At 44.8% G+C, this 15,438-nt stretch overlaps 1 protein-coding gene across 4 annotated transcripts in view; it reads left to right on the forward strand.

Annotated features, from left to right (window-relative positions):
- dnmbp (dynamin binding protein) overlaps nt 1-15,438 on the forward strand; it is a 47,519-nt gene that overhangs the window by 22,745 nt on the left and 9,336 nt on the right. For 2 of the 4 annotated variants that reach the window (XM_080517582.1, XM_080517583.1), the window contains 3 exons: nt 13,374-13,588; nt 14,634-14,733; nt 15,009-15,156. In XM_080517582.1, the coding sequence (XP_080373708.1) occupies nt 13,374-13,588; nt 14,634-14,733; nt 15,009-15,156 (463 nt within the window). Of the gene's footprint in view, nt 1-3,008; nt 4,858-13,373; nt 13,589-14,633; nt 14,734-15,008; nt 15,157-15,438 lie in introns of those variants that run through there. The other 2 variants (XM_080517585.1, XM_080517584.1) reach the window with 2 other exon arrangements.

The raw sequence follows: 15,438 nt of genomic DNA on the forward strand, positions 1-15,438 counted from the left end.
GTGGGCCTCTGTCTCTCTTTCCACTCAAAGACGGTACCCTCTTGTCTCGCCGTCCAAGTTTCTGACCTCTCTCGCCTTCCTCGGAGTTTCCTCTGTCCACCTTTCTTCTTTTTATTTTCTTTTGAGGATTTGAGGATTTATTTGCATTAGCGGAGAGTTGGGACAGAGCATGGCGCACTTTCGTGTGCCACCCAAATTGTGGTTGTGGCGTGTGGCCCGACTTTCTACACTGTTTGGACCCACTCATAAGACCCCCGTCAGCCGTATGGCAGGTACGTCTCTCACCTCAGTCACTTTACTCATCACGGGCCATTCAACCAGTTTAAGAGGTAAATGTCTTGCTGTTTGGCTTTGGTAAACTTTCTTTGGCTAGCTGTTAGGTGGCTAATAGTATTCAACATTTTACACTTCAGTTCTACCTCAGTATGTTTGTCCAGTGTGAGTAATGTGTGTGTGTGTGTGTGTTTTTTTTTTCTTGAATCCTTTCTATATTTACCACAGTTTTGGATGTCAGGGTGATTGGTCCATCTTCTGAACTTGTTAAAATATTTAGTGATGAAAAATATTTTTTATTGTCTTCTTTGTATTCAGTTTTGTACTATTGCCATTAATATAGTCTTCAACAATATATTAAGAATAGAATGGTATGATTTAAACCAATATACCAGTAAATGAATTGTGGTAGTTTTATTGTTTAAATTTGTTATTTTGGTTGAACCTTTGTTGGACTTTATTATTCAGTCTCCGTTGCTTGTCAATGCTGGTGGAGTCTCTGATCTTCTCTCAATGAAAAGAATTATCCTGAGGGCATGGCCAGGCTCCAGTGTCTACAGGTGCCTCTAAGGGTCACGCAGCAACATACTTTCCATTGAGTCATCACTCTGGGAGAATCCTCAAACTCTGCTTTCACAGTAATGAATCAAATATTTGATTTGATTTGATTTGATTTGATTTGATTTGATTTGATATGATATGATATGATATGATATGATATGATATGATATTTATTTATTTTTATTTTTTTAATATCTTTTGTGTTTAACAACACAAATCTATGTTTGTTAGAGATGGAACCATGCTTGCGATGACACTCATCAGGCAAAGGGTGGAAAACTTCCAAAATGACTCCCACATCCCCAAATATGTAACGTTCAGCTCAAAAGTTTGAGACAAAAGCTCATTTAAAAGGAATTGACGTTTCCTTTCGTACTTCCTGTGTAGGTGTGTGTATATAACTATCACTCTCTCAGGACCTTTGTTGCCTCAAAAACATGTCTGTCATCGTACTGGTGTTTGTCAGAACACACACGGCCACATGCAGACATTCGCCCGCAAATGAGTGCACGTTTCTCCGTGTTTTTAAAGGGTGTGTTTCGAAGTGTGACGCTGAGAAACAATGGGCGCTTATTGTTCCAAGGCAGGGAGTGACTTCAGCGCTTGGCCTGTTCAGAGTCGTGTGGTAGTTTCAAACAGAAAGAACTCAATCAGATGCTGAAGTGAACACGACTGCAGGTTGGCGACGTCTCCCTGTATTCTGTTCTTCCAAGTCATTTCAGTACGTTAAACCCACGATTAAAGCGCCTCCCTCAACTTCCAGTTGGATTTGTTTGACACAGGATCCATTGATTTGGATGATGAGTAGATATCCCTGCATGTCACAGCTTTTTATTTGAGTTGGTTTTTTTTGGTGATCATGTCCTGGACACCCTCATGTGAATAAACCAACACAGCCACACACAGGAATGTTGTATTTGACATTCCTCCAGCTGCAACAGGTACACAAACTCACAGTTTCGGTCCCGTTCTGCTACTGAAAGCTGAGATGTTGAACACTGATCATTAAATGGTCTTACGTAAGTCAGTGTTTGTTCATGAAATACAAAACTCTTTTTTAAGTATACTTAAAAATGTCTCAATATCAAAAACCTTCATGTAGTTAATGCACACACAATGTCAGGATTTCAATTATATCTCTTTCAATTATACATTTTGTTTTTTAAATGGATTTCAAGTTGGTCTGTTTTCATGATCAGATTTTACTTCACAAAAGAAAAAAATTACATTCATTAAGTTGTGGCTCCTAATTAAAGTTGAAATTGTTGTAATTTGATAGGAAATTGACAGCTATGTGCGTTTGATGCTGTGACATGTGTACAGGTTCTTTAAAGCGGCCTGCCTCTCTCATAGAGAGTCCAGGGAGGGGGGTATATTATACTCCAGCTTCATGAATAGGCTGGAGTTTTTTCTCACACTAGTAGATCGTGTCTCGTCTCTCAGCGGGGACAGTCTCCAACAATAGCTCATTGTACACTCCAGCAGCTACTTTCTTTCTGAGGCTGCTTCAGCCTAATCAGGCTCTGAAGAATCTGCACCTCTGAACGTCCATGGACTTACTCTAAATGTCTACATATGTCACATTATTTTGATATTTCTGCTAATTTTCTACATTTCAGCACCTCTTTTGATTAAGTTATTTGTACATTTTACAGAGAAGACTTCTACCTATAAATAGTTGCTACCTCACAGGTATGCAGGTCAATGTTTTGTGACTTTGCCCTACCAAGTTTATTTTCACAACAACAAGGTTAGAAACAGGTCTTCTCCACAGACGGGAACGAGACGCATCGTTGACCTGGCGAACTTTACTCTGAAACCTACAGGAAAGAGCCAAAATAACAAACACAGGATACTGGGAAAGATGGTGCCAGAGTCACTTGAAGACAGACGGTGAAGTTTGTTGCCGTGTTCCACCAAAAGAAAATCTCCAGACAGACTGTTTTCCTGCAAAGAGGAGTGCTGGCCAATTGAAACAATGGGAGTGGCTGTTGGGCTAATCCTCCACTCATGTGACTCTACTGAATCATTAACCCGAGCAGGCCCCTCCTTCGGTAACCCTGCACTCTTTCTCCTTCCACGATTCGCTGAGACGGCTGAAGGGAGGGCGCGTTCCAGTGCACTCTGGGCTGGGTGGCGCTCGGGTTAGGCAGTCCTGCTGAGGCAGTGGAGAGGAGACGGAGAGAAAAGCAAGTGGGAGCGTTGCAAGACAACATGCCTGGCAGGTGGAGCCTCCCGCCGCGCTTTGTTCTGGAATGCAGAACTTTATCAGGGGGAAATATTGAACAAGAAAGTGCATCATCAGCTACGGGCGGGCTGAGCATGCAACAGGAGCCATGAAGAGTCCGGTGGCGTATGGAAACCCGGTCATGTTTGCCCCGGTGGACTGGAACCATGCAGCCGGCGCTCCGATACGGAGGGGAAAGAGCGTGGAGGAGCTGGGCGACGCCGGCTGGGCGAAGGAACGGGAACGCTTGGCCCATCTGCAGCATATACAGCAACTCCATCAGCTGCAGCTCCAGCATCAGCAGCAACAGGTGGCGTACCCCGGGTATGGAGCGGCTCCCCCGGGCCACCCTCAGGTACCGGTCCTCGTACCAAGTCCCGGTGACCCACTTCCTGTGCCAGGCTTCCCCGTGCCAGTCCATGGCGGCATGATGGTTCAGGTAGGTGGCCCGCTGCCACCTCCGGCTCATGTGCCAGCTCCGTGGCCGGTACAATGGGATCATCAAGCCCAGATTAGACACCGGCCCGCCGGCCAGGATGTTTACTTCCACCCTCGTTCAGAAGATGGACATCTCGACTTGAGGATTTCTGAATGGAAAGGAAAGCATTGTTTTTATCAGGGTCCTGAGGATTACAGCCAGCAGGAGTACAACAGGGCGCTGCCAGAAAAAGACAGCGACGACTTCAGAACTCGAGAAGGATATGGTAAATCGGACGAGGGCAGAAGAAGGAGGGATGATTGCGGGAGAGAAAATGAGCGTAACAATGACCATTATGATCAGAGGAGGCACAGAGACTCAGAGGACCGTGATTATTACGACAAGTACAGGTACAGGGATCATTATGACAGAAATGTCTCTGCAGATCATGACGACAGGGAGAAACACTACTACGATAGCAGGAAAGACCATAAACATAACGTCAGAGAACATGAAAGTTACAGCAGTGAGTATGAAGACTACTACGAGCATAAAGACACGTACCATCGCAGGGACAAGTACAGAGACACGGATCCTTATGGCGACCGCGACAGGGATTATTATGACTCTAAGGAGAGGTACCGTTCTCGAGGAAAGGAATATTACCAACGTAGAGAAGAGGACCTCCACTATAATGAGCGCAAAGAAAAGGACCGTTACTACGATCGATATTCAGAGGATGAATACGACCAGAGAGACAAACACCACAGAGACAGAGAGGTCTACAAGCGGAGGGATGAAGAGGTGCACGCCAGCAAAAGAAGAGGCCAGTACGACTCTGACGTTGATGAGCACTGGGCTTACAAGGAGAGAGACCGATACAGAGATATTGAAGAGGAAAGACGGGATGAGCAATACTCCCACAAGCGGAGGGAGTATTCAGCAAGGGACCGCAGTGAAAGAAGGGACGTGGACCACTACGACCGCGAGGATGACCGCTACGCCTCCAGAGAAGAGGAACTTCGCCATCGTAGTGCCAGGGACAGATTCAGAGACTTACGATCGCTATCTGTGGAATACCCTCAAAAAGCTCGCAAGACACACTGTGAGGAGTGGGTGGAGGAGCAGAACCAGAAGTTGGCGCGTGGAGAAATTCTCTCGTTCGAGGATCCCGGTGTGTACCGGCACGGCGACGACCAGGAGAAGGGCTACGAGTCCGGCGCCGGTTCAAGACGGGGTCGCAAACCCGTTTACGTGGGCTCGCTGGACCGCAACAGCTTCTACAGGAAGACGGCGCCGAGCTCCCTGCTCAAATCCCAGTTGGCCGCCGCCAGGAAAAACAACCCAGGTCAACAAAAAGATCGTCACCTGACAGAAGGTGTGTTTGACTAACCTGTCAGGGACTTAAGTGTGTGTGTAGATTTACCTCGTTGGGTGTTTACTGCACCGAACAGCGAGACCAAAGTTTTCTACGGGAGGAAACGTGCGAGTTCTTATCTGTTTGAAGCTCTGCTGATAAAAGTGTGGAGGTCAACAGAGACTCCTTGTCATTGGCGACCTCGAGACATGCGCCTCTAATCAATGCTGGAGGTTTCATGGTGCTGACTCGTCACACTCGCCTCTTACCTCTTTAGAAAGTGAGTGCCGGAAGCTGTGTGTGTGTGTGTGTGTGTGTGTGTGTGTGTGTGTCGGTATCACCTCTCTCTTAGAAAAGTGAGCTGTCAGGCATTTGCAGGTGCAAGAACCTGCAGAACAGGTTATGCGTCTTTTTGGTTTTTGTTTTCATTCTTGTTTCCTGTTGATCACTGACGCAATGTGCGCTCGCCTGCGGCTTGTTTGTTGAGGGCAGAAAGGTCAAACGCCCCGATGTATTGATTGATTTCCCCGAGACGATGAATACAATTCACATGCATTGTCGTATTTCTATTTGTATTTAACCCCCAGTGTACTGATTTAATTTGATGTAATCATAGAATCTGCTTTTACAAAGATGTTGTGATTGGATTTTCAGTCACCGATATGTTCATGTTGGAGGTGTTCAACACCAACCTCTCACTTATGCTCAGTGTCACTAAAGCATTAGAAATGCCTTTCAAAATAATGTAGTTCAGTGAAACCACAACTGCTAAAGAAAGCACGAAGGAAAGGTTGTCGACCATCTTAAAGCAAACCTCAAAGTTTGGTCTGGATTTACTTCGGCGCCGTTGTACCTTAGCAAAGTACATTTGCTTCGTGTATTTAATAAAGTGGCTGGTGTGTAAATATGAACATTAATGCCACGAAGCGTTTCAGGTGTGTGTGTTTGTGCTGTGAGATCTGTCTTTGAGAAATCACTGCAACTCGCATCACAGCCTGTTTAGGAAGCGTCTTGGTGAAACTATCTTTTAACTCCTTTTTCTTCCTGAAGAAAGAAACAGTCTGAAGAACAAAAGAAAAAAAAAAACCCAAACTTTGAGGTCAGATGTTGGAATCACGTTAAGTGGCCTCACATTTCAGTTTAAGGTGTAAATCCTGTGTCAGAATTGTTTAGAACTAGTTCTCTTGTGTGGTTTTGACTTGATAATCAGTCAGTTTTCCATCCGGAAGGTAAATCCTCATTTAAAAAAGGATCACGAGGTATTGAAGAAAGAGAGAACCCGTCCCTCGACTCACTTTACTGTGCCTAAGATGAAGCAGGTGGCGCCCCACGACCCCTCCCCCAGTCACCTAGACACACACACACACACACACACACACACACACACACACACACACACACACACACACACACAGACCCCCACCTTTCATCCATTCCGGGAGTCCGAGTATTAATCCCTAGCGTCAGCATGGTGTGTCGATGGTGGGGGTCTGTCTGGTGCCAGGCGGCGGCCAGCACTGACTCCTTAACTGGAGACTGAGACTGTGTGTGTGTGTGCGTGTGTGTGTGTGTGTGCGTGCTTGCGTGTGTGTGTGTGTGTGTGTGTGTGTGTGTGTGTGTGTGTGTGTGTGTGTGTGTGTGTGTGTGTGTGTGTGTGTGTGTGTGTGTGAGTCAGAAGCTCTCAGAAGCTTATTTAAGAGATGACGCCATTTTTTTTTTCTTTTAAATGCACACATGCAAGCATACACACACACACACACACACACACTTGGTGTCAGCCGTTAATCTTGTTAAACAGTTTCAGCCCGGTCAGGGGGTTTGCCCTCAGAGAAGCGTTTGATGGCGCAGCTAAAAACATTAGGCCGTCTCCTTGTGCCTGCCGGAGCGACGCAGTGACATGGAGGTGGTGGCCGAGGCTTTTAGAGACGAGGCCGAGGCATGTTGAAGTGCTTTTGTAATCCAGTTTCCTCACTATTATCATTGTGCTCAGGCCACAGTGGTCAGGACTCTCTCACCGCACCGCCACAGGTACCCTGGTCTGAGTCTCAGGGGAGTTTGCATGATGATCATGAATATTAGTGATTGTGTCTGTATCCTGTTCGAAGAGAGTTGGATAGTTAGTGTGCTACGTTGGAGGGAGAAATGCACTTGTGTGACCATAAGATTTTGTGCGATTTGAACTCCAGTCATCTGCCGTATGGAGACTTAAATGTCTGTGTCAGTGATGTGTCGTCATCCATCTATGATCTGACAGCATCTGCTCCGTCGTCCACTGTAATCCGGCAGTGGGAGGGACGGATGGCGGAGTTGGGAGTTAAGACAGGAAATCTCAAATCATCTGACATCATGGCTCCTGGATGGTCTTATCTGTTTAAAAAAAACCCAAAACAAAACCCTGAAGTGAGCAACCAGTGGTTAATCCTACTTCAGTTTGTCACTTGATATGAATATAATTTGGTTTCTCTTGAATCCTCTTTTACAGTTTTTCTTTCCTATGTAACTTGTGTATCTTCTGATAATCAGTTTCATCAACGTTTATTATTTTGTAGTTTGGATTTTTGACTTCCTCTCCAACTCGTGTTTCACAAAGATGTTGACGTCGAACGTGCAGCACAACTCCATAAATAAATGTATGTTACAGGTGCACATTACTGAGATGCACAGTCTTCAGTTTTCAGAGAGGATCTACTGGTACCTGCAGGTTTAAAAAACCAAAAAGACCGATGTTATCTGCTTTTCCTGGTTGATCTGTGGGAAAATAGACAACATGCTGGTCGTTGGTCTTTCTTCTCTCAGGAGGAGTTTGTTCATGAGCGCCGGTCGCGTTCAAAACGATTCCTTTGGAGTCCTGCAGACTATTTATTGTGTTCTGCAGTGTGATACTTCACTCTCCACCAGAGTTTGTTGTCTGGACTCTTCCTCAGTAAACAAACGTTATCAAGCATCGCTGATAAAGAAATTAACTACATTTTTCTTTTCAGTGTGAACGGTTACTGCTTTTTACATGACCCACACACGGGCTGAGAAAAACAGTTATACAGTCATGAAAATCATTTGTTTGCAATTGAACTCCAGGTTTTATTTTTGTTTGAGTGGTTTTTACATGAAGAAGATCAGTCGGCGTCTGCCACAGGAATTCCTCAACGGCATAACGTCTCCGTCATGTTTGGGTGTGGGAAAACTGAAAAAGCCCCGAGCAGGAACTTTGTCTTCACTTGCCCAACGATCAGCACCACGTATTCCCACAAGTCCAGCCTTATCAACGTTTCAGGGCGATTCTCACACGGAGATTGTCATTTATTTATTTTTTAAAATCCCAAACAGGAAAACCAAAGGCAAGAGAATGTCTAAAAAAGTAGAATATCTGAGGCTGTGATCTGCATCCCAGTGAGTCACTGAAGCACCTGCAAGGCCTCAAAAAGACGCGTTTGTCTTCTGCGTCCTCGTTAGTTTGACGAAAGTGCCGCTTGTTTGCGTGAATGGAAGACGTCCAGTTCTCTCATATGCAAAACCGATGGTCTCTTGAGGTAATTGCACATCTTTCATCACAGGAGTGAAGATAGTCAGGACATTCCAACGAAGCTGTAGATTTTAACTTGGGCCCCATTTTTGCATGCAACTCTTCAGCGTTTTACTCCTTGAACATGTAAATTGTCACTGACAGTTAGTGTGCAAAGTAAATCTTCAACGCAGGAATAAATCAGGACAAAAATCTATTTCCGAAGCATTGTTCTATTCATTACATGGAATCTGAGAGGGGCCTGCAATTAACAGGAATAGCCATGCGTGGAGCTGGCCGCTGTGAGATCCTGCCACAAGCAGGAATTTGACCTTTTGATCCCAATGGATAAACAGATAGTATTTTTCTTTTCTTGTTTTCTATCATCAGAAAGACTAACTTTCTACCTGAACCAGTAAGTCAGTAGCATAAAAGCCAACAGAAGCTCAGCCTTGTAGCCCAGTAAAAGCCCCTTCATGCTTGCTGGGTCGGATGATTGAATAAGATCCAAACAATGTCAGGTTTCCCTTGTTTTCCTAAGCAAAGCTGAAAAGGTTTACACAAACCGGCGGCGTGTCTTTAAAGCACATAGTTACTGTGTGAAATGGTCACAGCTTGGTTCCCTGCTCAGGTCTACACGCCCTCCGCTGACATGTGTTCTCGTCATCACTGGGCTTTTTTGTTGTTTTTGTTTCAAGCGTATTATTAATAATTACAAGTTGTGGCTCGCGGGTTGATACGTGGGAGTTGTTTGATTGTTTTTCTGGTAGTTTGGGAATTGAGCTTCTATGAACTTATTCTCATGTACCGTCATGTCTGGCTACACACACACACACACACACACACACACACACACACACACACACACACACACACACACACACACACACACACACACACACACACACACACACACTTGATCATTTGAGTAATGCCACTCCCGGCTCTCCAAAACTTGGCTTGATACGAGTAGGGCCCCCTGCCATTCTTGTTTCCATGGCGACCATGCCTCTGTGTTGAACTTTGGAGCGGAGCACACAGCGCTGATTGTGTGCGACTTCAGTGAGCTGCAGGACAAACTTTTTGACTTTTGTGCAGCTTTTTCAGCAAAGCTGCAGAATGGGTGTTCTCGAAAGAGCATCGTGGCTAAACTTTGTGCAGTAGCAGAATAACGCCTGGAAAAAGGGATCTAAAGATGAGAACATTTTAGAAAACTTCTCTTTTTAGGACTTCCGAGATCACTTGAAGTGGAAGTTTCAGAGAAAGATGTTTACTCCCAGCATGATCATTTCAATGGAGTTCAGCTTGTCGGAGGAGGAGGAGGAGGAGGAGGAGTCCCAGCAGGTGTCTGTGAAACCTGAAACGGATCAACCATGGAACTGGATTAGCCTTTTCCTGGACTCATCTTAAGTCAAATTTCTGAGATCTTTCTAAAAAAGAAGATCAGCATTTTAATTGAAAGAGGGAGTTAAAAAATTGATGGATTTTATACTGGATCTGCACTTTTCCAACCATCCGTCACTCGTTTATGTCTTATCAAGTTGATTTACAGCTGAGGTCCAGTTCCAGGATTTATCGTCTGCCTGAGTGGTTGGCCTCACTAGTGTGTGTGTGTGTGTGTGTGTGTGTGTGTGTGTGTGTGTGTGTGTGTGTGTGTGTGTGTGTGTGTGTGTGTGTGTGTGTGTGTGTGTGTGTGTGTGTGTGTGTGTGTGTGTGTGTGTGTGTGTGTGTGTGTGTGTGTGTGTGGTGGGTTCCCATCCTTTCTCATGGTAATTAGAGCTCTGGAATGGAGTTTTCTGCAGCGGGACGTGATGTTGTCCACAAGGCTCGGGAGCTGGACTTCAGATTGACAATGGACTGTCTTTGAATGGGTGATGGAGTTTAAACGCTGTGTGTGTGTGTGTGTGTGTGCGCTTGTTTTTGAATGACTTTAAATCGACAGGTGGGTGAACACTGAGCTGAAATGTCTTTGCATGAGACGATCAAAGCAATAGAAACTGTCTTTTTCTCACTCAATTTAATGCAAATGAGTGTGGAATAACGTTAGCTGGGAATATATCTCGTGCCACAAACCGTCTCATGTCTTCAAGGGGAATTTTAGTCAGAGTAACTTTAAGCCCGACCCACCAAGTGTTTGTTCCAGCTGATACTGAATCCTGGATGACCGTCGCCTGCATATCAGTTGAGTCACTCTGAATGTCGGTGTTATTCAGTTTCACTCCTCTTTATTGCAGTCCAGATCAGTCCACTCCCTGCCACGATCAACACCCTCTGATCTGGACTTTTAACTATTACTCAATCACATTTCATGTGGGAATCTTAACTTGATTCCATTTTTTTTATAAATCGTCTGTTCTGGGAAATTCTTGCTTTGCGAGAAAACGGGTTCACTGGGTTTTTCCCCCAAATGACTGTGATGGATCTTCCACAGACACATCCCGATGCAGAACAGGTGGACTGATTCAAAGCAGACCTGTCCCACTTTTTATTGTTCAGAAGTTGGTGAACTGGCTCCAGCTCTGCTCTCTGCTATTGAGTCCACCTGCTGCAGCCTGTCCATTATAAACTCCCAGCAGCCTTTAATGTGTGTAAAGAGAAGGAATATTTAATGGCTCCCATGGTGGAACTTTTCGAAACGCTGCTCCTGCACATCACTGCTCCAGTGAACTACTTCTTTCCTCTTCCCTGTTTATAATTTTCCCGCATTCCCAAGTTATACATTTAAAAAAAAAAAAGAAAGTTGATTATTTTTACACCAAAGTGGTCATGCATCATCAAAATCCGAAATACTTTACCAAAATATCCGATGCTGATCAGTTTTCTAATAATTTTCTTTCTTCATTTGCCCCACTATAGTGTATTTGGAGTGTTTTATACACACAACAGCCATTAAAAAAAAAAAAAATCTATGGTGCCTCAGTCAGGATATGTTCAGCTGTTTGGATATCCCCTGCAGAGATTCAGCAGATATTATGAAAGATTCATTTTAAAAAACAAAACAAAACATGGTTTTGTGCTGCAAGAACAGTCTAATCATTGTATTCTGCATTAGTGTGAGCTTCCTATCAAGCACTGTCAGTCCTCTATTGTGTGCAATATAATGGCATTGGAATAATTACTGGTGCACAGTTAACAAGCGTTACAATGGAAAAACTAAAATTACATGAAGAGTAATGAATTATTTAAAAGCTGAATATGATGAAATGGCAACAGGATTGTGTAAAAGCACTCAAAATGTTTAAACGTGAGACGATAAATCAAATTCCACAATATCGATATTAAGTGATTGTTGTTTCCTGCCCTGCAGCATTAAATGTGAGGTTTTTGTTGGAGACATTAACAATGACATGAGTGTTGCAGCAACTTGTTTGAGTGAAAATAAGAACGTTTAAGAATGTTTCCCCGACGGTCAAATATGCAGCATCCTGAACAGAACAATGAATAGAGGAATTTAATAGAAGTGGGTCAAAGCGTGGTGGTGCGGGGTCCGCAGGTTTGGCGGTGGGGGGGAAATGGTCGCACACTGAACCGTGTGAAGTGGAGCGCATGATGTGTGTGCAGAGGATCAAACGTGGGAATGAGCCGATTTGATTCCAATTAAAACCCGCGGCCCTTTGTCTCCGGTGGCCCCCGTGTTGTTGTTGTTGACTTTTAAAACCCATTAGTGGACTACTTTCTCAGCGGTGGAGCGGCGGCGGCGGACGCTGCGGGCACATACGGTGCGAGCGGTGAGAAAAGCTCCTTGACTTGAGCCTGAGCCAAGTCACGTGAAGAGAGGGAAAGACGGAGGGAGGGGGGGAGGTCAGGGTTGGTGCAGGAGGCTCGGGGTCAGGCACACAATCTTGAAAATAGAAACTCAATACATAGTCTTAAATTTCTGGACAATTTTTGTGCATGTTTTCGATTCTGATTCTTATTGTTCATGTGACTTTTTAGATCGTTAAGATGTTTTGGGGGGTTTTTTCCCGCTGCATTTTGGTGATTGACACTGGAGGCCTGCTGAACCAGTGTGTGAACCTGCATGTGGTCAGGTGAGGGTAAGCAGGGTTAACGCCATTAACGCCCCGCAGCATCTGTTCAGGGAGGAAGGGAAGGACTTCACGCTCGTCTCTCAACACGGCGCAATCTCCTGCCTTTCTGATCCCAGCAGCCGTTTCCTGGGTCTTATCTGGCTGGACGGTGGCCGGGGGGGGGGGGGGGGGGGGGGCACCGCTCCATCACACCACTATAATACCCAACAATACCCACGAGCAAATGTCCCTCAGGTCTAAACTGGAATCAAACCCGGAGACTGTCCTGCAGGAGTGCCAACCACTACACCATTGTTCAGTGTCTCCGTCATTACCCACAATGCTCCTCTGTGCAGATCCCCTGATTTGGACTCTGTAGAAGCGTCCATATAGACAGTGACCAGGTTTACTTTCTGATAAATAGTCTTTATTGACAGTTTGACATTCTTGTATTTCTAGTAGTGTCTGTTGTTATATGACTGACAAGGCTGCTTGAAGACTTGATGTATGAAGCTGCACAACGTCTGAAATGCAACATGACTGTTGTGCTTCTGGCGGTCGGCACTGATTCCTGGCATTCTCCCTCCAGCGCCGTTATCTGTCCTCCCCAGTCCGTCTCCTTAAACGTCCGCCCGTCCCTGAGAGCCTGTCGCTGCTGTCACAAGCCTTTGTCGCCCACACAAAGAGCCCGAGTCCACTCCAGTTTTATGTCCATTCATGAAAAGCAGCAGAGCATGAACCAGGCTTTCCCCTCAGACCGCCCCCCCCCCCCCTCAGATATCAGGCCTGTGTGAGTGATAGCAGAGACATTGATCAAAAGCTGGTCAGGAGAGATGGCGGGCTGAGGGCGGGGGGAGGGAGGGGGGAGGGGGGACGGCTGGCTGGGAAACCGTGTCTGTCCTGTCTTCTCTCCAATCTTCCCCGTTCGTTGTCGCCTTCCTGACAATCTGACGGCGACGAGCGCGACAGGCGATCATTTGTCTTTCATTTCCAGTGAAGTTAAATCTTTCTTTCTTTCTCCCCCCCAGAGATGACCCTCTTATCGCCTCAGCCCAAATCCCTGGACTCCACCCCGGCCTCGGACATGACCCCCTCCGCCGGCGTGGGCACGGAGGACCCCGAGCTGAGGATGCTGGAGAAGAGGTCAAAGGTCATCGAGGAGCTGCAGCAGACGGAGAGAGATTACATCAAGGACCTGCAGATGTGTGTGGAGGAGATCGTGGAGCCGCTGCAGACGAAGCAGGTAAAGAGAGAGGGGGGGGGGGGCGTCGCAACGCTTTCAGGATCGCCGCCCTCGTTTGTTTGTTTGTTTGTCCAAAGCAGGTGTGATGGAAGAAGAGGAGGTGAGATCTTAATCTAATCCCTTTATTGTGGGACTCAGCTGGTCAATATTGGGCCACGGCCAGTTTTCACCTACGTCGTCACAGACAGTGGTGAACAGAGAGCCTGCAGGTTGTTACAGTATCTGTATGGGAATCATGAATGTACCTTTCAGAGGCTTTGTTGGTTCACACATTAATAGTAACAATCATATTTTTGAAGAGAAAAACAGAAAGGAAATTCCACTTCCTTGGGTCATTTTTAAAATATCTTGTTGTGGCCCAAAAGAAAGACTTTTGGCAAAACAAACAACAATAAATTAACAGCAGAAATAATAAAAACAATAGAAATCATAATGATAGTGTAACATGGAAATTAATAATAATAATAATAATAATAATAATACAGACATAAGGGTAGGCCCATGCACACCAAATATAAATGTAAGAAGAAATAATGAAATAAGTATAAATAATACATTAAACAGTTGTAAATAAGATAAATAAATTCACAGGAATATTTTAAACCTTTATTAAATATGTCTGAACTGAAAATACCTTCTTGAACCTTTTTGTAGACTTTTTTTTTAATCAAGTGGTTTTAAACTCTTACTTCATGGAAACTTTAATTATTTCCTAAATCAAATTATAATCTCCTCAGCTCAGGATGCACCTTTTTAAATAAACAGATCATTTTCATGTCCAGAGAATCACAAAGGAATTCAAACTGTTGTGTGGGCCCACACGCACCTCGATTAACTCTACCTTTTTATCTCCAAAAGATGCTTTTGACTCAGTGTACAGCGTTTTAAATCTGTGTTTACCAGCATTTTAGCAAATATCTTTTTCTGAACAACTATTTCCACATTTTAAACTTATTTCCTTTGATGAAATATCATATACATATTGTTATTTCTGCGTGTATCTGTGCGATCGTCGTTCACACGCCTCTGTCTTTCCTTTGCGGAGGTGAAGAACGTGGACTTCGACGGGCTGTTTGGGAACCTGGGCTCAGTGATCGACCTGTCGCAGCGACTGTTTGAAACGCTGCTGGAAACCGACTCCATAGGTGAGGAGCCGCGTTTTGAAAGACGCCCGTTTGCATACTTTGCTCCAGTAAACACGTCGTGTCACTGGTTTTTATTGGCTCAGTAAAGAATGCACTTCGACACGACCAGGTTTGATAGGGACAAAGTCAAGTGTGATTGTTTTTGAATTACATTTCCTTTTGTTTGGATTTCTTTCTGCATTTCAGGTGAATTGTTTTGTTTTTTTACATCTTGTTTAACTTTGTGGGATTCCCTCCTTCAAAAAGCACATGGTTTTACATTATTGTCCCCTCAGGAAAGGTTTTTCTGGACTTCAAAGTAGAGCTTGAGGACGTGTACAAAATCTACTGCCAGAACCACGACGACGCCATCGCTCTGCTGGAAACCTACGAGAAGGACGAACACATCCAGCGCCACGTGTTGGAGTGTCTGGAGAGACTGAGGTGAGTCACTGAGGCTTCAACCGGAAATCAGTTTCTCACAGTTATTTAGATTTTTAGATCTGAGTTGTTTGTGAAATTCTTTGCATGTGAGTAACAAAAACCAAAAAAAAGAGCATGTTTGCGTGTGTGCCGGTTTTAGCATGGAAATGCTGCGACGAGCGTCGGTAGTGCAAGTTTGTAGAGACTTTTCATCATTTAGGCAAGTTAAAAACGTCTTTCTGTTTCAGGTATGACGCATTTTCAAATTCAAATCACTTGTAAACGTATGCGCTTATTCTGGTG

The sequence above is a fragment of the Blennius ocellaris genome, assembly GCF_963422515.1.
Source record: "Blennius ocellaris genome assembly, chromosome: 21".
Lineage (NCBI taxonomy): Eukaryota > Metazoa > Chordata > Actinopteri > Blenniiformes > Blenniidae > Blennius > Blennius ocellaris.